General features: G+C 41.1%; 1 protein-coding gene across 1 annotated transcript in view; it reads left to right on the top strand.

Moving 5' to 3' along the window:
• The window catches only part of ATP6V1B2 (ATPase H+ transporting V1 subunit B2), a 531364-nt gene that overhangs the window by 491752 nt on the left and 15314 nt on the right, over positions 1 to 24298 (top strand). Inside the window, exons 2-3 of the mRNA XM_050801866.1 lie at positions 16429 to 16590; positions 23920 to 23975. Coding sequence (XP_050657823.1) covers positions 16455 to 16590; positions 23920 to 23975 — 192 coding nt within the window. The 5' untranslated portion in view covers positions 16429 to 16454. The remainder of the gene's footprint in view (positions 1 to 16428; positions 16591 to 23919; positions 23976 to 24298) is intronic.

The raw sequence follows: 24298 nt of genomic DNA, 5'->3' as shown, positions 1-24298 counted from the left end.
TGGGAGGCTGAGGTAGGAGGATATCTTGAGCCCAGGAGTTTGAGTCCAGCCTGGACAACATAGCAAGACCCCTATCTCTCAAAAAAATTTTAAAACCAACATAGATATTGATATCATATTTCAAAAAGTAATTTTATGTGGCATGCAAAAAAAAAAAAAAAGTATGGTCTATGTTCTAGGTGCTACCCTAAAATATTTCACGTGGCACAGTGTCACTTGGGCTGCCCCCTGAGAAACACTGGTGTAGACCAACCTTCATCTCATAGACAAGAAACCTGAGCCTCTGGAGGTTAGGAGACTTGTTTGGGGTTGCACAATTAGTGTCAAACTGGAATGAAACCCCAGGCTTTTCAACTCGCAGGCTTATCCTCTCCCATTTTCCCTTGCTCTGTGGTTCTAGAAGCACTCTTATGCTTTTGTTTGAGCAGAAACCCCTGCTCAGAAAGATGCCTTCATCTGTGAAAGTAAAATACTGACTTTCCTGATTAGTTTATTATTTAGGATTTCATACAATTAGTCAGCATTAAGTCACAGTACCTTGTCAAACTTCAAGTAAAAAGAATTTCTGGGAAGAATTTCGTTTTCTTTGATGTGGCTTCTGTTGTGGTATCAACAATACCAGTCATTGAAATTTTAAAATAGATTACCATCATGAAATCTATCGGGCCCTAAAAGTTGTATACTCTTTGACTTAGTAACTCTAAGGAAGCCATCCTAAAAAAAAGATCAGAGAGATCGGAGATGTAGCCAAAGACTTATACTCAAAATGACCCATTGCAGAATGATTTTTATTACTGAAGAAAAGTCAAATATGTTAATGATGGATTATTAAGCAGCTCTTAAAAATTATATTTTCAAATAATTTTAGTGACGTAGAAAATACTATTACTATAATGTTAGGTAAAAAAGGGAAATTAAACAGTATTTTCAGCTTGATCTCTAATGTCTAAAAATAAATATATGGGCACGTTTTTGAGAGAGTGGAAGGATACTCAAATGCCAGTTATTTATAATCAACGACTTCAGTCATCTTCTGTGTATTTCTAAATATTCAATAATGAGCTACTTTCATAATTAAGGAAGTAAATAATTTTAAATGATTATCACTGGAGTTCAATAGTCAGCCTCAGATGTTGGGAGTATCCCAAGCACTGAGCTACTGTGTTCTAAGCCCAGGGCTGGAAGAACCCTCTCACTACTACAGATTAATGTGACCAAGGTTCTAAGTGAACCAAACTCTCAGTTAAGTTTTAACCAGTAAATGCATGCAATTACTTAAGATCCTTCATTTCTCTGTATAAATGAGATATTTCTGAATACAAATTGACTTACCATATGTATGGATAAGAATAAAAGACAAGCCAGAGAAAACTAAAAGACATAGCGAATGAAGGAGTACTAAAAAGAGAGAGAAACACACACACCAAAATCCCAAAACAAAAACAAACAAAACCAGGAATTTGCCAACAAGTCAATAGTAAACTTTACTTAACAGTCAAAATCCTCTGAGAGAGACATGAATCACAAGGAAAGATTAAATTTGTCTGGAGAGAGAAAAATCTTACCTTGGAGCCCATCTTGGTGTGAGGCGCTCAGTGAGGTATTGGCAGCTGTTAGCAAGACAGCAGGGACACTGTTCTCTGAACGTGGATGTGCTGATGGATTTACTGCCTCCTGTTATCTGAGGATGCTGTGTATGTGTGCGTGTGTGTGCCCTTTGTCCACAAAGATTTAATTGCAACCTCCAACAGGGTTCATTCAGACCCTTAGCTCCCTGCGTCAAAGGCAGGAAGGCAGGGCTGGAGAGGATAAAGAGAGGGGAGATATTATCCTAAGCAAAGAGGCACTGGACTGCACTGCTTTGCATCTGTGCTTATCTATCATCGAACTCTTTAACTCTTGCCTGGGTCTGAATACAAACTGGAAGCCAAGATGGAACCAGTGCGCAGTTCCCATTCCTTGCTACTTAGTCAAAGGGGCTCCATGTACCAGAGTTAGCTTCCTGAAAAGAAACAATGCATGTTGTTCTCAAGTCATAGAACCCCAACATCTATGGCCTCGGTAAAGACTTAGATTGCGCACTGTGTCTTCACGTCGCAATACTGCCTCAGTGCCTGATACATGGTAGCATCCAATAAATACTTCTTGCATAAATGACTGGACAGCTAACTACAGGAGAAAGTGCCGCTCATTGTGGGATCTTGAGAGGCTCTATTGATCTATATTATTCTGACATTAAACCATGGGTGGCTCAAAGAACATAAAAAATTTATGAAAAAGCAAATACAATTTATGAGCAAGAGCAGTGCAGAGGTTTCCTATTTGTGGAACTGGTGGGCCCCTCCTAATTAACTAGGGAACTTTCGATTTAATGCTAAAAAGAAAAGGACAGGGTATTTTATTTTATTTTATTTTATATTTTTGAGACAGAGTCTCGCTCTGTCACCCAGACTGGAATGCAGTGGCATGGTCTTGGCTCACTGCAACCTCCACCACCTGGGTTCAAGCAAGCCTCTAATCTCAGCCTCCTGAGTAGCTGGGATTACAAGTGCGTGCCAACACGCTCAGCAAATTTTTGTATTTTTAGTACAGACAGGGTTTCATCATGTTGGCCAGGGTGGTCTCGAACTCCTGATCTCAAGTGATCCTCCTGCCTTGGCCTCTCAAAGTGCTAGGATTACAGACATGAGCCACAGTGCCCGGCCTAGATGGAACGAGTTTTAAAATATAAACCTAGAGAGAGAAATAGGAAGCAGAAACGAAGACATCAGCAGAGAGTATTCATTCCTATAGTTTTCTGCTATAACAAATTACTACAAACTGGTGGCTTTAAACAGCCTGTATTTAGTATATTGCAGTTCTGGAGGTCAGAAGTCCAAAATACATCACACTGGGTTAAAATGAAGGTGTCAGCAGGGCTGCATTCCTTCTGGAGATTCTGGGGGAGGGTTGTTTCCTTGCCTTTTCCAGCTTCCAGAGGCCTCCTGCATTTCTTGGCTCCTGGCCATGTTTACCTTCAAAGCTAGTAGCAATGCATGTTCAACTCTGCCTCTGACTCTGAACCTTCTGCCTCCCTCTTTCATTCTGAGGACTCACGGGATGACCCGGGGCCCACCCAGACAGATATTCCAAGATCACCTCCCCATCTCAAGATCCTTAATCATGTCTGCAAAGTCCCTTTTACCATGTAAGGCAACATACTCACAGCTTCCAGGACTAGGAGATGGTCATCTCTGGGGTGCCACTGTCCCACTCCCTACAGGGAGCATGGCATACAGTCCCCTACTTACATGCAGGGCCTGTGGCCTGAGCCTCTAGGGAATGAGGGGGTTAGGGCCAAAAGATGGAGGAGCTGTATTAATAAAGATATTTGCAAGACTCTGGGCATAAGGCAGCATCCTTTATGGAGTCCAGGTGACAATTCTGCCACCATGCCCTCCACCCTAAGTACAGTGTTGGAACTCTGAGGGTTGACAGCCTCCAGCATAGTACAGCTGTGTCCAATAGAGGGCGCTAGAGGCAGAGGACTTGGGTAGAGCAGCCTCACAGGGATGTTCCGAGACGCCACCTAAGTGGGGATGCCTCCCAAAAATTGGGAAATCAAGGTTTTGGCAAACTGAGGGCCTGGGAAAGCAGGTATAGACTAACAATCATTATATGTTGGGCAATCATAAGAATAAGAGCAACAATAACAGTAGCTATCATTTATAGATTACCTACACTTGGCCATGTTTCTAACACATACTCATACATTATATGGATAATACATATTAGTTCAAATAGATATATTTTTTCAGTTTATTGTAACCATGCTAGTATTCACAGGCTGGCCAAGTCTGGGGTCTCCTCACAAATGCCCATCACTATTAATAATCAATGTGTTGTCTATTAAAAATGAATAAGCACTCATCTTCCTCCCATTAATCATATAACGTAAAAAATAAATAAATAAGCTGTGAGTACGGTGGAGTGGAAATTCACACACACTGTTAGTACCTAGGCAACTACCGTTCTTTTAGAAAGCAGTGTGGTTTTCTATCTTTTGTCTTTGAAGTTATAAAATGTGTGTTGCTTTTGACCCAGTAATTTCACTTCTTAGGAATCTATCTAAAAAGGTATGCTAAAATATGGGGGAAGGGAGGGAAATCATAGGTACAAAATTTTTATCATAGGATTTAGAGAAAAACTAGAAATATCTCAAATCTCCAACTGTAGAAATTATTTCTGTGCATGAGCTTGAAGGACTGTCATGTTGCCCTTAAAACAGATTTTAAAAAGGTTATAATGAAGACTACATATCAAGTTGGAAAAAATTATATATATATACATAATTTATATTTATAGATTACATATATAATATGTAATTTATATTCTATAATATGTTATACATAATATATGTCATTTATATTATATGTATATACACACAGATATTGCAACAGAAAGTAAAAAACTAGAATATAAAACCTTATGTAAATTGGAGCTGGGTGTGGTGGCTCATGCCTGTAATCCCACCACTTTGGGAGGCTGAGGCAGAAGGATTACTTGAGGTAAGGAGTTCAAGACCAGCCTGGCCAACATGACAAAACCTTGTCTCTACTAAAAATACAAAAGTTAGCCAGGCGTGGTGGCCCACACCTGTAGTCCCAACTACTTGAGGGGCTGAGGCACAAGAATCACTTGAACCCGGGAGGCAGAGGTTGCGGTAAACCAAGATCACGCCACTGCACTCCAGCTTGGGCGATAGAGTGAGACTCTGTCTCAAAAAAAAAAGGAAACTTTATGTAAATTCACAGTAGCATGATGCACAACAGCTAAAAGATGAAAGCAACCCACATGTCCCTCAATGGATGAATAAAGGAAATTCTGATCCTTGCTATAACATGGATGAATCTTGAGGATATTATGCTAAGTGAAAGAAGTCAGTCACCACAGGACAAATACTATGTAATTTCATTTATATTAGGTAAGTTTTATAGTCAATTTCAAAGAAATAAAAATACGATGGTGGTTTCCAGGGTCTGAGGGAAGACGGAAATGGGAAGTGATTGTTTAATGGGTATACAGTTTCAGTTTTGCAAGACGAAAACTTCTGGAGATTGGTCAGTTGCACAATAATGCGGGTATACTCAACACTACTGAACCATACACTTAAAAATGTTTAAAACGGCAAATCTTATGTCATGTATATTTTGCCACAATTAAAAACGTAAAAGCAATACTTTATGTACATTGTGATTATATAAGTGGTTAGGCCCAATGGCAAAATTATGGAAGATTTTTAATTTATTATTTAAATAATAGTGAACAAAACTTAAAAATGAAGCATTGCCAGTAAAAAGTAACACTTCAGTCTATACTGGTGGACTCTGAGCCCTTGCAAATAAATAATAATTTCTAACCAGAGCATCCTGTTAAGAACCCTCTGAGACTGAAATTGAAGTTCGAGGGTCTTTGATAGCTGCTCTGTTATCTTCCTAAAGTGGTTGGCATACAACATCGTCAGACAGACGGCTTTTTCTCTGGGCCAAATAATATCTATAACCCAATTACATGTACCCTGGGCTGTGGTTGACATGGCCTGCCAGAGGAGACGGTCCTGTGACTCAGAGCTGGAGGGCACTTTTGTTTCTCATTGCTTCCTGTTTCCTGTGCTGTTCAAATATTTAACAATCAGTTGCAACTTCTTCCATTCAGCACATGTCATTGTCCCAGCCCCAGCCTCGGATTGGAGGCTGACTTTGGTTCAGAAGTCACAGGCTTCTGAAAACAAAGCCTAAGAGGAGTCAGGGCGGATACTTTACGGCCATGATATACAGGGCACTCTGGACCCTGTAGGAGTGGATATGTGTCCATAAAGACCGGGAATTGCTATGTCTGTAAAGCAAGGGAAGTGCTGATTTCAGATCCAAGGGAAAAGGAGGTTCTAAAAAAGTAAAATCAACAACAACTGGAACCCCATTGAACAGTTCTATTGTAGGGACAGTGGTAGCAAACTCAGTAATAAATAAGTGATAGGGAAATTCAGTTAGGAAAATTCAGGACCTACCCCCAACCCACCACCAAAACTGGCATCCCTTCACAACATCAAAAATATTTGGAAAATAAAACAATAAAAAATAACAATACAGACTGGGTGTGGTGGCTGACATCTGTAATCCTAGTGCTTTGGGAAGCCAAAGCAGCAGGACTGCTTGAGCTCAGGAGGTTGAGGCTGCAGTGAGCCACGACTGCGCCACTGCACTCCTGGGTGACAGAGCGAGACCTGTGTCTCAAAACAACAACAACAACAAAATCCAATCAACCAACCAACAAAACAAAACAAAACAAAAAACAATACAACCATAAAAAATAACACAAGTAAAAAACCAGTAAAGTACAATAACTACTTCCATAGCATTTACCTTGTGTCAGGTATTAACAGTAATCCAGAGATGATTGAAAGTATACAGGAGGATGTGCATAGGTTATGTGCAAATACCACACCATTTTATATCAGAGACTTGAGCTTTCACGGACTTTGGTTTCTGCAGGAGGTCCTGGAACCAATCCCCCATGGATATGGAGAGATGATTATATACCATTTCAAAAACCCTCTCTAACTATCCAGTGTCAGCCTGCCCACTTTTCCTGATTGTCAGGGTGGATTAACTCTGCCTAGTTTGACTCAAACCTGCTTTGCATGGAAAATGCAGCCACAGTTACATCGACTGGCCAGAACTTCTGCCTCCTTCCCTTTGTTTCATCTTAGAACTATGCAGGAGATGGTTAAGAAGCAGACTGGCCAGATCCAGAATCAGAAATACCAAGTTCTATGACACGTGGGAGACGTTGCCCTGGATTACGGTTATCTGTCTCTGGAGCCTAAACTTTAAGGGCAGGGGTTTTATCCTACCCGTCTCGGTATTCCACCCAGCACCAGGCATCTGGCCCAATAGAGGTGATCAATAGCTATTGATGGTTTTTGTCGGTAATGATGAGGTGGAGTCATTCTCACCTCTCTGAGTATCGCATAAGACTGGCAAAGTATTGGAAGCTTTGAAGTAGACATGCACCTCCCAGAGCCCCCGGCGCTTCAGAATGGGAATAAGGACATTCCAGCTTTTACTTGGAATTCAGCTCTCAGACCCACCCATTCTTGATTGTGTGAGCAGAATTCCACAGGCAGAGCTGATGGGTTTAAAACCCACCATAGATTCTTGAGATCTTAGCCTTGGCAATGGCTCCTTGTTAAATTTAATTTATATGAAAGATATAGAAAATTCTACCATCCCCAAAATCATTGTGGGTGATCAGGGAGTCTGTGGAAATATCCATAATTTCAATGGAGCAGGAAGGGCCAGTGTTAATCTCTCTTAGACAGAAACGGCATGTTTTCTACAAATATCTTCTTAGAAATACTAGCACACAGAAAAGCAGCATCTGAATGATCAGTTTCAGTCCTGGGTCTGCCATTCACTTAGCTGTGAGACTTTGGACAGACTGCCTGATTGCTCGGTACTTCCATTTGCTGACTTAGAGCATTCTTGTGAATATTCAAAAAAATAAATGAACAATAAACACTTAGAAGAGTGTGTGGCACAGAGTGGGCACATAATGTTTATCCTATGCACTTACTTATCAGAAAAACAGTAAACTACTAACTCTGCTCTCACTGAACTCCTCTTTATGTTGAGGGAATTTCTAAACACTAAGTTCCCTAAAATAATTTCCTCTTCTAAGTGCAGCATTCACCGTGAAATGCTTCAGAACTCTTATCTCATGCTGACCCTGAGAATGCATAAACCTTGCTCAAGACTTACTTCCACCCAATATTGTTCCTCAAATCCAAATCCTTCCCAAGTTACGTCTAACTGAAAAAACCCACCTCCCCTCCCCAGCCCCCCGTGGAGAACCACCTGACCTAAGCCACTCCTCTTTGACCTTTCTCTTACCAGGTAGACAACCCAGCATGCTCTTCCATACTGTTTTGGATGAAAAATCATGTGTGTCCATCTTATCTCTACAATTCAGCCTTTAGCTGCTTTGAAATAATGTATTACATAGTAATGTCGCCTTTGCTTTAAAGATGTAACCCAAACCGAGAGGCACAGAGCTAGTTAGGCGCAAACCTGAGGCTGCTCCTGCAACTCTCAGTCCAATGTACTCACCACTGAGAGCAGAAACATGTCCTGTGGTCCTTCTGCAGTTCTGCAGTTTTCAGCATCATGCTGAGTTCATGAGCACTGCTCACTCGGTAAGTACTTGTTGATAGAAAATGTCATTCAAGTGCTTTGACTTCTCTAATGAACACATCATAAATAAGCCAGGAATTAACGCCCTTTCTGGCAATGGTCAGATTCAGACTTTGAGACAGTGTTGCCACATTGCCATGACAACTGGTGGAAATGATCCAAATTAGAATACGTCCCTAGAATTTTTCCAGATACTGTCCGATGTTATCAGTCCAGTTGGTCCCCAGGTCATCTTTGACACAGAAAAGAGGCTTCAGGCAGATGTCCAGGTCAGAGCCCGGGCCTTAGATTTTTTATTTCAGAGGATCAGACACCTGCAACCGTCTTAGAAATAATTTGATCTTCCAAAGTTCCCTTAGATGGGGTTAGAATAGACCCTCTATAATTACTCTGCATCAGAAAGGATCTCCCAGACTTACCCAGATTTGTACACAAGCAACAGGGCCAGAACTAGGTGATTTCAGAGGCCAGGGAGGGAAAAAGGAATGGTCTATGGTCTAGAAAGCTTAGATGGCTGGTATCTCACTTCCAGAACTTAGGAAAATCACTTTACTTCCCTAAGATTCAGTTTCCTCATCTGTAAATTAGGGAGTTAAGTCTAGTTGAGTGCTAAGATCTATTCTAGGTTTTATAATCATTCTGGTCTTAGAGGTAAAACAATGAGTTCTCATCTAATGTTGACTCTGTCATCTGTTACTAACCCCTTTGACTTGATTTTTACCAGGCTTCTGTAATATAGAACTTTTTTTCTTTTTTTGAGACAGAATCTCACTCTGTCACCCAGGCTGGAGTGCAGCGGTGCAATCTGGGCTCACTGCAAGCTCCGCCTCCTGGGTTCACGCCATTCTCCTGCCTCAGCCTCCCAAGGAGCTGGGACTACAGGCGCCCGCCACCACGCCCGGCTAATTTTTTGTAGAGTCGGGGTTCCACCGCGTTAGCCAGGATGGTCTCGATATCCTGACCTCGTGATCTGCCCGCCTCAGCCTCCCAAAGTGCTGGGATTACAGGCGTGAGCCACCACGCCCGACCTGTAATATAGAACTTTTAACTTATGGGATTGCATGCTTATTTTACCACCAGCCATAAAACCTGCTCCCTGTTAAAGTGAAAATTACACCATTTTAAACAGAATCACCTTATTATTTCTCATTGTACTTTTGATTCAAAAGCATAATGAATGTTCATGCCAAAATGTGACAAATTAAAAAGGAAAGCAAAACATCTCATAATTCAGAGTAGTCACTGTTAATATCAGTATCTATTCCTTTACAATAAGTTCCAAGTGTATGTGTACACAAACAGATAATACAAATTATATTGTGTATGCCACTTCATATAGAATGCTCTACTCAGTACTACATTACAAAAATTTTCCCATACTTAAACTGTTTTTTTGTCCATCTTAATGTCTGAATACTTTTTCCATCAAATCAAAGTATCTGATTCCTTTTTGTTGGAACATTTGTGATGTGAAAAGGTTGTCATGATCTGGCAACAAAAGAGGGTCTTCGACAAAGGACATTTGGAGTTTCAAGGACAAGTATCCCCATTTCAGACAGCCAGACAACAGGAAAGCAGCACTTGGTAAGTGACCTTCCATCCATCAGCTACTTCTTGGTTTTTATGTTTAAACATGTGCATCACTCTCTTAAGTAGCCATCGTTCTGATCATAGGAGGCCCTCTGCTCTCTCCTCTCTATTCTACAACACATCTGTGACCCCAGTGACAAGGAAAGTAATATGGGATATGGAAGAGAACCAGAGATCTCAGTTTTAGGAGGTCAATGTACAGTGTCCAGCCTATACACCTCACTCTGCATCTGACGGTCAGAATTTAAAAATAACCAACACGGCCAGGCGTGATGGCTCACATCTGTATTCCCAGCACTTTAGGAGGCCGAGGTGGGTGGATCGCCTAAGATCAGCATGTGGAGACCAACCTGGACAACAGGGAGAAACCCTGTCTCTACTAAAGACACAAAAATTAGCTGCGTGTGGTGGCGGGCACCTGCCATCCCAGCTACTCAGGAGTCTGAGGCATGAGAGTTGCTTGAACCTGGTAGGCAGAGGTTGCAGTGAGCCGAAATCTTGCCACTGCACTCCAGCCTGGATGACAGAGCACGACTCAGACTCAAAAACAACAACAACAACAACAACAAAAAAAAAAAGCCAACAACAAAGTATATAAAAAATGAATTAGCTTCCTCTGCCATATTATGCTGAAAATTTTGTATTGACGATTTTATATTGGCATATGCCTTGTTACATAGAAACACCTGAGTCTATTTATTTAATCTGTTGTGGTTTGTCTTCTTAATATTTTCCTTGATTAGAATTTTCCAGCAAATAAAGAGAGATACCCGTTATATGGGAAAATTTCAGTCACTGGCATGAGATTGCCTTACCCCCTCTTCTCTATTTTTCTTCCCCAATAATCATTTGTGATAAGAGAATAAGAGTTTGCATTTCTGTCTAAGGTGTTGACTTCTGGAAGCTTCTTTTTAAATTCTTGAAAAGCAGGCATGACATGAAATCTTCCCAACTCACAGATGGAGATTCAAAGAAGGAATTAAGGATTGGCCCAAGGTGGCACTGTGCGTAAGGAGACAGTCAGCAATGAAACTGGGCTGGTGATTCTGAGTCTCATGTTTTGACCACATTCCCTACTCCTGGGGAATTCCTGGGATTTTTGCGTTCCTTGGGAGTAAAACAAGGATATGATTTCAGCAAATAACAGGAGGACAATAGCCAGTATACAATATCAGTAGGGTGACTCCTCCTTGGGGCGAGGGGGGAATCCTGCGTACGGAAGAATAAGATCGGAGGACAACCGTTCATTTTTCAGAAAAGAGCAACACACTTTCATTTATCTAATAGATATTTACTAAGCACTATGTGCAAGTTACCTTGCTAGGTACTTGAGATAGAAGACAAGAAAATAGGATATGGTCCCTGCCTAATACAAACTAGTCAACTAGTCCAGGAGACATGTCATTTCGCTTTTAGAAAAGAGCCTGACACGGCCGGGCGCGGTGGCTCACGCCTGTAATCCCAGCACTTTGGGAGGCCGAGGTGGGCGGATCACGAGGTCAGGAGTTCAAGACCAGCCTGGCCAACATGGTGAAACCCCATTTCTACTAAAAATACAAAAATTAGCCGGGCGGTGGCAGGCTTCTGTAATCCCAGGTACTCGGGAGGGTGAGGCAGGAGACTCGCTTGAACCCAGGAGGGAGAGGTGGCAGTGAGCCGAGATCGTGCCATTGTACTCCAGCCTGAGCAACAAAAGCAAGATTCTGTCTCAAAAAGAAAAAAGAAAAGAAAAAAAAAGAGCCTGACACATATTACTTAACATAGTCTATTAATCAATAAATCAAAGCAAGTAATAATAATGTTAGCTAAAACATATCTAGCCCTATTTGCCAAATACTTTGCATTCTTTATCTCTTTTAATACAACAGTTTTATGAAGATAATATTATTATTCTCATTTTATAAACTAGAAAGACGAGATCTAGAGAGAATAAATTTTGTTCAAAGTCATAGAACTAATCAACTCAGGACTTAAACTAAGTTTGTCTGACTTCAGAGTCCATACCCCAAGCCCCTGATAAAAGAAAATCTTCAGGTGAATTAAATTTAAAGGCGCTTAATTGAGCAAAGAATGATTTGCGAGTCAGGCAGCCCCCAGAATCACGGCAGATTCAGAGAGACTCCAGGGATGCCTCATAGTCAGAACAAATTTATAGATAAAAAAGGGAAGTGATGCCAGGCGCGGGGGCTCACGCCTGTAATCCCAGCACTTTGGGAGGCCGAGGCAGGCGGATCACGAGGTCAGGAGATCGAGACCATCCTGGCTAACACGGTGAAACCCCGTCTCCACTAAAAATACAAGAAATTATCTGGGCGTGGTGGCGGGCGCCTGTGGTCCCAGCTACTCAGGAGGCCGAGGCAGGAGAATGGCGTGAACCCGGGAGGCGGAGCTTGCAGTGAGCCGAGATCGAGCCACTGCACTCCAGCCTGGGTGACAGAGCGAGACTCCGTCTCAAAAAAAAGAAAAAAAAAAAAGGAAGTGACCTACAGAAATCAGAATTGAGGTGCAGAGAGAGCTGGATTGGTTACAGCTGGGTGTTTGCCTTATTTGAACACATTTTGAACACTCAGCAGTGTATGAGCAGCTGAAGTACCAACTGCTGCGATCGACCAAGACTCAGCTACTGTTACAGGCGCAAACTCTTAAGTTAGGTTTTCCATTTTGTCTTCCTATTAAGTTAGGTTGCAGTTTATCCACAAGGACTCAAATACGGAAGTACAGAGTCCTTCTTAGGCCATATTTAGTTTGTTTTAGCACCTCTTACCCTTAATATTGTGCAGGCCCACCCACCTCCAGGTGATACTCTCTCTGTGTGAGTATATGTGACTTTTGGATATTTAATACACATTTTAGAAGAGAAAAAGATTTTTCTTTCCAAATTGCAGCATCAATTATTGACATCGCTGCAGAATTTTCTGCTTTTTACCAATGTACAAACGTGTTTTACACTATTGTAACTGGTCTATATCCGTGCTCAGGTTTCACTCAATATTATTTTGCATAAATAGTTCCATATACTTAAATCCCACCAGCTATATATCATATTCATGTCAGTATCTATTAAATATACACTACTGGTGCAGTTTACTATTACGGGATATTTAGGTTACTACTTCATTTTCACTGTGATGAATAGCATTAGTATAACAAGGTATAAACATTTATTCCTTTGGTTAATAATCCCATCATTGAGATTACAGAATCAAATTATTGGATCAAACTGTGTGAACAAGTTTATGATCCCTAACCTATACCAGGTTTATTTCCAGAAGGGCTGGCCAATTTCCAAAGCCATCAGAAATGAGCTGGTGCAACGCTTAGCCCCGAATCCTGCCAACACTTAAAAAAAATCATTTGGTCATTTTTCTTAATTTAACAGATATAGTAGAACCTCGTGGTCATTTTAGTTTGGATTTCTTCATTACTAGAGAAACTAGAAATTTTCTATATTTTCCGAAATGTATTTTTCTGTGCATATAACACTTTATCCTTCGTCTTTCTTACATATTAAGGGGATAATTAAAAAAAAACAAAAACAAGGAAAAGTGTTTATATAATGTTGCTGTAAATAATTCTAAGAAACTCTCAATTTCAGTTGACTAACAGTTTTGGGTTACCTGCACTTTGCACAGGTACCATCATAAGATCCAAATAAATTATACAATGTTTAAAAATGTAGTTGTCTGAGAAGTTAGAGATGGTGTCAAGTAATATCAACTATCTGACACAACTATTTGGCAATTTGATTAAACACTTGTGATTCCATAAAAGGCAATACCACTCTCCCAATTTGTCAGTGATGGTTACTTGATTGTTTTCTTTAAGAGTTTCAGGCTCCTTTGACAATCTGATAGAAGTCTGTGGGTTATTTCCACGGAAAATGTCCATATGCACACATTTTGCACAAGGTTTCACAGACTTCTAAGGGTCCCAAGTTAATAACCTCTGTTTTATAGCAATCTTGGACTTATTTCTATCATTTTTTTTTTCATTCGAAATGTTTCTTGCAGCTGCACTGTGCACTACATCCCTCTTGCCAATCCCCCATTCCATATCTAAGGTTACAGAGCGGAAAAGTGAAGGAGAAAGATACATAAATGGTCACTCTTTAATGGTATCACTATTGCGACGAGTTCTGTGACAGAGCTGAGGCCAGCGTGCTATGTAGGAAAGCCATCATCTGGTTTGAGTCCGTGTTGCTCTCCCAGACAATCACAATAGCTTCCTAACTGGTCTCTCAATTTTTCTCTTGTCTTCTGCACCAGCTCATATTTTGCCTAGTAGAACAACATGTCTCTTTAAAGCCTAATCAGATAATATTCCTCCTTCATAAAATTCTACAATCACTCTAAGAATATAATTCAAACTCCTATCCGCATAGCCTCCAGAGCTCTACATGACTTGGCCCTGCCCTCTCTCCTGCTGCTTTCTGCTTAACTGTGTCCATTCTAGCCCCACTTTCCTTCTTCTGCCTCAGGACCTTTGCACTTGCAAAATCCTCTGCCTGCGCCACATGTCTCCTGGAGCGTCCCATGATCTGCTGCTTTCTCTCTCCATTCAGATCTCAGATGACTGAGAAGTGCATTCCCTGATCACATCATCTAAAATCTTATCTTCATCTTGATCACTCTTTTCTCCTTATCCTGTTTTATTATTTTTCATCATACCAGGCACTTTATTTACATGTTTGTTTTCTGACTTTTCTCCCTCCAATAGGTGGCATGAGGACGGAGACTTTGTTTATTTACAAATATATCTCCAGGACTTAGAGCAGCACCCCATATACATGTGTATTTTCTCAACAGATGTTTGTTAAATAAATGTTGGGATTACCACTCTACTTAAACACATGAGACCACAACTAATTTCTATTACCAGAGTAAAAAGTTTAAAAAAGGTTTTTTTAAAGTAAAAGCCATGAAATACTCCTAAAATAATAAGATAAAAATTGTAATAACTAACAGTCTGATATTCATATATGAAATTTACCTACCAGTGTGAAAAATTGACATGAGAAGACTAGATTTGTAATTTTTATTTTTAAAAAGTTGCCATGCATTGTATTTGAAAAAATTAGTACAAACACATGTTAAAGGAGTGAAACTACATAGAAAGATTATTAAATTAAAAATAAAATTTCTCCTGCCGTTTACATATTAATCTACTTTACATGGCATTTTGCAATTGCTTTTTTATTTTAAACCTAATAATGTGTCTTGGGCTTTAAAAAAAAAAATCTCAACATTTGAGGCTCCACTGAATTCTTTTCAAAAGTTTGAGAAATACCTTTGACTTAATAGGGTATAACTTATGAATGGACATTTAGATTGTTTCTAGGTTTATGCTATTACAAAAATATTTCGTTGAATATCTGTGTGTATGTATACATAAATGTATATGTCTGTAGATCACATATAATATATACCATATAGTGTATAATGTAATGTATTATATATAATGGAAAATATTTGTCACATATACTGAGTGGATAGATAGATATAGATATATCTACAAAGAGAGAGAAAGATAAGTTCCTAGTAACAAAATATTTGAATGAGATAGCACCAAATTGTTCTTCTAAATATCATACCCATTGTGCTCTTATCAGTACAGTATTACAATTCCTGTTTAATTTTACTCGTGCCAACTTTGGACATTAAACTTAAAAATTATAATCGACTGGGTGCAGTGGCTAACGCCTGTAATCTCAACATTTTGGGAGGTCGAGACGGCTGGATCATTTGATGTCAGGAGTTCGCGACCAGCCTGGCCAACATGATAGAACCCCGTCTCTACTAAAAACAAAAATTAGCGGGGCGTGGTGGCGGACACCTGTAATCTTAGCTACTTGGGAGACTGAAGCAGGAGAATCGCTTGAACCCGGGAGGTGGAAGTTGTATTAAACCGAGACTACGCCACTGTACTACATCCTGGGCGACAGAATGAGACTCCCTCTCAAAATAAAAATAATAATAATAATAATCATCATCATCATCCATTCCGTTGCTCCGGTTTCCAGCCTGGGCTGTCATCCTACACTAGTCCCACCCCTTAGACAGCTTCCACATCTATTCCCGTTTTTCACACCGCTACGCACATCCTATAACAAGTCAATATATGTTTGTTGAATGGATACATGTGTGAACGAATTGGTAGGAAGTAAAGTGAACTAAATGATGCCACGTGTGTTACTAATCACTGAAACATGTTTTCCATTGCTTCTGTTTTTCAAAGCGGTTTTCACAGCTTGAATTCTCTCCATTCAGCGTCATGAAAGCCCATTCGAAAGGGACATCAGCTGACTTGTGCCTGCACGCATTTGCCTTCCTCCCCTCCCGCTTGTCCGGCTCTCTTTTGGCTGGTTTTCCTCTTTCCTGCAATCTGCCCTGTTTCGCTTCCCTTCCCTCTGCGCCCGCGCCCGCCTCCCAGCACGCTGGTCAGCTCCTCTCGCCCGCAAGCCCGCCAGGCCCCGGCTGCGCGAAGTCACGAGGCTGGGGGCGGCCGGCGGCGAAGGGGGCGGGGCGAGGCCGGGGCGCCGCAGCGCGCATGGGCGGAGCCGGGGGCGCGGGCCGCTTTGGTATATCCGCGCGTGCGCGGCGTCGCTGCTGGGCCAGTCGGGACGGAGGAGACAAGATGGCGCTGCGGGCGATGCGGGGGATTGTCAACGGGGCCGCACCCGAGCTACCCGTGCCCACCGGTGGGCCGGTGGTGGGAGCTCGGGAGCAGGCGCTGGCCGTCAGTCGGAACTACCTCTCCCAGCCTCGCCTCAGTGAGTATCAGAGAGCAAGACGTCTCCGGTCTTTGCTCCCTAGCCTAGCCTTTTGCTCCCACTCACCTGCTTAGCCAGCGGGTAGGGTGCAGGATTTATTTTTCCCTCCCGCGTCTCCCCTCCGACCCTGACCCACTTGTCTCTTTAGAAGATTTGCCTGTACCTAGTATTTCCGGGAGGTGGGCTGAGGGCAAGAGCACCAGCAGGAACTTTTTCCTGGGGTTGGTGGGCTCCTGGCTATTGCCCTACACCCTTACCCCCTCCCCTCCCCAGCTTCCCTAGTGGGGAGCATTCTCAGGCACTTGCTTCCCGTCCCCGAGGGCCACTTCTTGTCACTCCGATCTTAATCTTCCCCTGACTTCATTTGGATATCTAGGGGTCGAGGGAACGCCCCTTCTTCTCCCCTTCCCCTGATGAGGACCTCAGTGGGGTTTTCAGCTACTGCGGAGGGCAGACGGTAGAGCCATCGCTGGCGTGGTCAGGCCTTTCGTGGATGGAGGTCAGGCCAGTTAGCCAGAGGGAGATGTGGCTTGGTGTTCGGTGGAGGGGCTGCTCCACAGAAGGACACCTAGATATCAGAAAACGCTAGAGCTGAAAAGTACCTTGCAGGTCATCCAGTCCAACCCTATCATTTTACAGGTGAGAAGCCTAAGGTTCTGGAAGGGGTAGAATTTGCCATGCTTCAGACACTTATTGGCAGAGCAGGGACTAAAAATCCAGGTTCTTAAATTCCCGCTGGGCCTTTTTCTACCCTTGCCTCTTCATTTACTGACCAGTTAACCGAACTTGGTTGAGTGCAAGGTTCTTTGGGGAAGCCAAGTGGCTTTGCCCATAGATGGTGTGTGTGCATAGGCTTGTTTAAGTGTTGTGATTATTTAAATAAAAAGGCCTTAATGAACTAGGTTTAAGTGGATAGCTCAGCAATTCCGAAAGAAATGGTTCTTGATTACTAGGGAATGCAGTTGTGTAGCATCTAACTTCACAGCGTTCTTGGGAACTGGCAATGAGCCAGTTCCCAGTTTTTAAAAAAGTCTCTATTTCGAGACTTTTTTAAAAACTGGGAAAAGCACATGATGTTTCCCCGGGTGGTGAGGCTGCATTTTCACTGGTTAATTGCCAGAGTGCCTGTCTGTAGGTGGCCGATTGGTTAAAAAGGATTTCAGATGAAGGGTGTTAGCCTGGGCGATCTGAAGCCTGACTAATCCACATCCTGATCTGTCACTGGGTCATGTGATGGCACTGCAGTGTGAAGAAAAAGGAAAACATTTGATTCGGTGGATTGCTGAGATGTGCCTTTTACCCTGGGAATTGTTCGAATTAGACAATGTATGTTGGGGCTTATCTGAGCTGAAGTAGCTACTTCAGGAAATCGGCAGATGTTGCATTCTTATGCAAACCTTGGCAATAAATTTATACCTACGAATTACAGATTCTCTTTTATTAATTACATTTGTATGCATTGCTTTGGGCAGAACAGATAGACGTTAGTGGTGCCTCTCAAAAGAGGTTGTAAAGGTGCAGTAGTCAGTTTCCATATAATTAATCATTTCAGAGAATATCAACTGAAATAATGTTGTTTAAAGATACTCCGTGATTAAGATTGTAAACCTTTAAGAGAGATAAATGTGATTTCTCCATAGTTCGTACATACTTAGCCAGTTGCTGAAGAATTTTTCCAGACGTTATTCTTGACAAAACTGTTGTAGCATAGGGCTTCACACTGAACTGTTAGAGGTCAGGGATCCTTTTTATCCCCACTGCCTAGCACAGTGCCTGACACATAGCATGTGTCTTGTAATTGTGTAACTTGTATTTAAACTCCTTGCTCAAATAATTCAGTGGATAGATTGTGAACATGGGCGGAATCAGAGCAGGGAGTTGAAATGCCTGGTTGAGTTTCACTTGTATATCCGTGTTATTCTAAAAAGCATAAATGATATTGTACTTAGGCTAACAACTAACAGCATTTGAATATCTTCTTCTTTTGCCATATTTTTCATTCTACGCAAAAGTTTTAGTTGCTTCTGAGTAAATACTGATTAACGTCTTAATGTTTGTGGTTTTGTTTTGTTTTTTTGTTTTTGATGGAGTCTCACTCTGTCGTCCAGGCTGGAGTGCAGAGTGGCGCGATCTCGACTCTCTGCAACCTCTGCCTCCCGGGTTCAAGCAATTCTCCTGCCTCAGCCTTCCGAGTAATTGGGACTACAGGCTCATGCCGCCACGCCCGGCTAAATTTTTGTATTTTAGTAGAGACCGGGTTTCACTGTGTTGCCCAGGCTGGTCACGAACTCCTGAGCTCAGGCAGTCTGCCCCGCTAGGCCTCACAAAGTGCTGGGATTACAGGCATGAGCCACCACGCCCAGCCAACCTCTTAATTTTTGTAAATTGATTGATGATATAATTTAAGGGGATATGTAATTATAGTTATTTTGTGTGTGTGTGTGTGTGTGTGTGTGTGTGTGTGTGTGTGTATGTTGAGACAGGATCTCACTGTTGCCTAGGCTGGAGTGCAGTGGTGTGAGCTCAGGTCACTGCAACCTCCACCTCCCAGGCTCAAGCGATCCTCCCACCTCAGCCTCTCAAGTAGCTGGGACTACAGACGGACACCACTACCTCCAGCTAATTTATTTTTATTTTTATTTTTTATTTTTGGTAGAGATGGGGTTTCCCGGTGTTGCCCAGGCTGGTCTCCAACTCCTGAGCTCAAGAGATCCGCCCGTTTTGGCCTCTCAAAGTGCTGGGATTACAGGTGTGAGCTACTGTGCCCGGCCTAAAGCTTCACACTGAACCTTTAGAAGTCAGAGATCTTTTTTGTGTCCCCACTGCCTAGCACAGTGCCTGACAAATAGAATGTGCCTTGTAATTGTGTAACTTGTATTTAAACTCAAAAAGTTGTGGTTTTTGAATGAAGAAATGGAGTAATGTTGACAGCTCCACCGTACAAATTAGATCCTTTTTAAAAATAGCTTCCAGATTATAGGACTTTTAACAAGAAATGGAAAACATAGTCCGGCTTGAAATTAGGAAATTATCTTGAGCATTTTAGTTGAATTTCTGAAGTCACAAGGAATGAAAACTTGATTTTGTCTTAAAAGGAAAGGTTCAACAACATATGTAGAGCTTTTGAATGCTATATATTTTTAATTCGGTCGTCTCCATTTTTCTTGAGACCCTAAATCAACTGACCTTAAGTTTCTTATAAGGCAGAGCTAGCCCTGCAAAAAGTCAAAATAGGAATCTTCTGCTTGCTTTTTTTCTAGAACCTCTTCTTTAGGTGCCCACTGCTCATGGTGTGGATCTTTACTCTTCTTTTACAAGAGAGGATGATTGCTCTGGGTTTTTGTTTTGCTAATAAGGTGGAGGCTAAAAGACTAGGACACATTATGCAATGGCTGTCAACTTTTTTTCTGAGTGTTTCATAATCATTAAATGGTGTTAGTAGTGTTGAACAGTCTCCTGTCCTGCAGGAGGAAGAGGATGTCGTCTGACAAAATACGTGCTCCTTAAAACCTCTGTAGATTTTGGGTTTTAAGTGTTACTTCATAAATACTTGTTGTCTGCCTGATACGATAGTTCAGAATCAAAGCCAAGACATTTTGGTTGTAAAATATGTTAAGAATGTAATGTATCTTCTGTGTTGTCAGAAGTTCTGATTATCCCCCGTACACCCACCTACGGACTCAAATTCTTGTTCATTTGGAGAGGAGTGGTCAGTATTTTGGTAAATAGAAATATTTAGGTAATTTGCAAATCGGTTTTTGTCTTTTTTGAAGGGCAACTTAATGTCTTTTACAGCCATACTGTAAACTGGTATCTCTGTTTTGGGCTGTTAATGGTAATGGTGAGGAAGGCTGGATAAATACTGTCGAGAGATAAAAGGTAGTGTTTGTTATCATTCTGCTTGGTTTTCTCTCAGATAGTTTTAGTACCATGGAACAGAGCTGTAGTTTTATATAAATTGTCTTTTAGTTCCCACTTGTAGTCCAAGTGCTGGAAGCTGTATGATCTCCATACTTTTTAATTGTACTGGAGACTAAGGCCAGAAATAATATAAGGGTCATAGAGTACCAATCCTAAGATTAAAGAAAAACAAAACAGTTAGAAGCCTGGCTCCCCCATTTAAAAACAAACTTATCAGGGCCTTAGTTTCCTTAGGGTGCATCAGCCTTGCCTATTGTGTTAGCCATTTTCTGTTCCTTTTAACAGAAAACCTGAAACTGGATAATTTATAAAGAAAAGGAATTTATTTCTTAAAGTTCTGGAGTCTGGGAAGTCCAAAGTGGAGGGGCCGCATCTGGTGAGAGCCTTCTTTCTGTTGGGACTTGAAAGAGTCGCAAGGTGGTTCAGGACATCACATGGTGATGGGGCTGAGAATGCGGAGGCGCTAGCTCAGGTCTCTCTCCCTTTTGTAAAGCCACCAGTTCCCTTCACAGGATAACTCATTAACCCATGAATGGATTCATCCATTCATGAGAGCAGAGTCCTCATGACCCAGTCCCCTCTTAGAGGCCTAACCTGTCAGTACTGCCACATCAGGGATGAAGTTTCAACTTGTTTTGGAGTTTCCGAGGGGATATTCAAACCCTAGCACCCACCTCGTTGTGTTCTGTGAAGGTGAAATCAGATAGCCTATCTGAAGATGCTCTGTAAAAACATGAAACTCTTTCCAGCTATAAAGCTGGGTCACATTTTTATCTTATTTGGATTATAACATGTCTTAGCTTCGTTTTTATATGTCAGTTGAATTTAAACCAAGCATGTTTAACCTCTGGTTTGTTTCAAAGTGTCTCCTCATCGCCTCATGTTTTTCGTGATTTTCAATGCAGGAAGATGGCTGAATCACCTCCACCAGATTCTCCGTTCTCTACTTAAACTCTTCCAGTAGCTACGACTCCATTGGAAAAAGATTGTTTTGTGATTATGACAAAGCGTAGACACAGGGAAATATTCCCTGATGCGAACAGTAAAAACCTGTTTTTCATAGCTAAAATTGCAGGCTTGCGAAACTGTTTTGGGTGATATCGCTTCATAATTCTTAGAAGATACCATACCACAAAAAATGGACCGGTTCAGTTTTAGAATTTGGGCTGTAGTAGAATCAAAGGATAAGTGGCCCTGGAGCTAGAGTGTGCACGTTCAGAGCCTTGGGCTGGTTGCTTGTGTCCTTGGGCAAGACACAATAATTTCTCTGAGAATAATTTTTCTCTTCTGAAACTTAGAATAATGATAGCTAACTCATATGTCCATTATGGAGATTAAATGAGAATTCCTGAAAAGTGCTTACTAAATGTATGTTGGTGTTATCAGTTAACCTGCAAGGTTACTTATTGGCTTTTTGAAAGGCTGGATACATTATTGCAAATTTAGAGACTTTTGAGGAAGTAGAATCTTGCCTTCTGTAGTAGAAGTCAACTTGATTTACTGTTTCCAGGAAAAGCTATGATTAGTGTTTCTTTTTCTTGGTCATACTTTTGCTCGTGACTGGCAAAATTTCATGGTTTGGAATGAGCTTGAATTTTAAATATGAGATTCTGAAGCTTTATTGTTGTAGAAATTAGACGTATAAAGGAGATACAGTCTTGTCGAATAAAAGAGAATTTTAAGAACCTGATGTATTTTACTGATGTTTCATTTTATTCAAAACAGTTTATCATAAATCTCAACACCATATCCCCTCCCCGACCCCAGCTGTTTGGTAAAGGTTTTGGAAAGGTCTACATTTCTGCATTTCTGAAAACTGGTTTCAAGAAAACATATTTCTAATGTAGCTCACTTTCCATTTCCACTTGGCAATTTTAGAAAGTCATTGAAAAACAATGTTGGGAGTCTTTTTAAAATGAGAACAATGAAGAAATCTTTTGGGGGTTGGAATTATGTTTTTTAAGAGTATTCGATCATTTTAAAACAGTAGGGATAGTTTTCATAAAAGTGGCAGAGTGGCAAATGGGGTCTTTCTAGTAATCTAGGGGAATGATTAATCCTTTCACATGACCATCCCTCCAAGTAGCTTGCTTTTTATCTAAAGTGAAAAACAAAAAACAAAAAAACACTTCAGTTGGGGGCCTCTATTGAGACAGTTACAGTACAATTACTGATATATTCAAGCAAATATGTGATGTCTGGATTTAAACGTCCCGTTAGCAGGAAAGATGGAAGCCCTGACAGCGCTGTCTGCTCCGTCCTAGCATTTGTACCAGGGCTCTGGCTTCCCAGCCTGAGGCTGAAGGAATTGTAATTTTAAATTCCAAAGCCCCTTGAGTGGACAGACTGGTTAGTAAATGGTTTCCTCATTCCTGGGAGTCCACATCTCTGCCAGGAATCTCTGTGCAAACTCATTATAAGACCTCAAAAGAAATCTAGCAAGTGACAAATTCCCAGTTGCTAGACAGCTTCATATTAATTATTTTAGGCCTTATAGTAAATTTTCTTCAAAACTTCGGTTCATGTATTTTTTTCAGTTGTTCTGCTTATGAAATTTAGTGAATTTTGTAGGTGTCTGGTAGAATTACTGTCCCCTGAGTGTTCTTATACCTGATCCCCCTTTCACTTGCCGTGCAGGTGTGATAGGTGAGGGCTTTGGGTAGGACCTGCTGGGGTAGAGTAGCAGTTTATTCGTAGGGTGCACTTTGCAGTGGAAAACAACAGTTTCTAACCTGGCAGTAACATTTGACTTTTTTTTAAAAGGATACTTTTCTTATCTTGTTTGACCTCTGGCCTTTCTTTCCATTGCCTACTCCCTCCTTCAAAAGCTCTTTTCTCTTAGTTTTTATGACACCATTTAATTATGGCTTTTTACCTTGCAGGCTATATACAATTTCTCCGATTTCCTTTGTGACTTTGGTCACTTCTGCTTAACATTAAAAATTCCCTTTCCTCATCTAATTAGCTAAATGCCACCTCCTCTATAAAGTTTTTACTTTTCTCCCTGAGATGAGAACTATTGCCCTGTTTCTGCTGTGCTCCCACAAACCCTCTGCAGGCCATAGTGAGAGCCCTTATCACATCACATTCTAACTCTCTCATAAGACCAAACTTTCAAAGGCAAGCAGAGTCTGTCCCTCTGTGTCTTGTTTTTGTATGCTGGGTGCTTAGAACAATGACTTACTCTTACTAAGGATTCAAAATATTTTTGGTTGGATGACAGTGAGTTATGAAAAGTTCTGTAGGCACAGACATTTCTATAAATGCATTGAAAAATTTTGTAACTATTTGAGTGTTGCGTATTCTAATAGATATGATAACGTAGAAAGGAGTTTTGGTAATGCCAGAGAGCTAATTTAAGCTTTTGTGCTGTTTGACTAAAGCTGACTCTTCTGTATTTCTTTCCAGCATACAAGACAGTATCTGGAGTCAATGGTCCGCTAGTGATCTTAGATCATGTTAAGGTAATACCACTATCTCTTATGGTCTATTTATGTAGTTAAAAATGTGGCATTAGGTCCTATTTAGTACACTTTAAATTTTTGTTACGATTTTTAAGCCATGCTTTAGACTGAGTGTCAGTCAGTCTAAAGCCCAGATACCCTGATACCCTTGGCTATCAGATACCCTGGGCTAAGCTTTTTACCTGAGCTGTTTGACCAAAGTATCATCCAAGAAAATAATTTCTGTAATATGTTTTCTAGAACAGTAATTGTACATTGGTTACTGGGGTGGGTCAAGGAGAGGCATACAATTACTAGTTTGTCGAGAGAGGTTAATGATGCGT

Source organism: Macaca thibetana, chromosome 8 (assembly GCF_024542745.1).
Source record: "Macaca thibetana thibetana isolate TM-01 chromosome 8, ASM2454274v1, whole genome shotgun sequence".
Lineage (NCBI taxonomy): Eukaryota > Metazoa > Chordata > Mammalia > Primates > Cercopithecidae > Macaca > Macaca thibetana.
The sequence above is the reverse complement of the archived record's forward strand: the minus strand, read 5'-3'. Positions and strand labels throughout refer to the sequence as shown.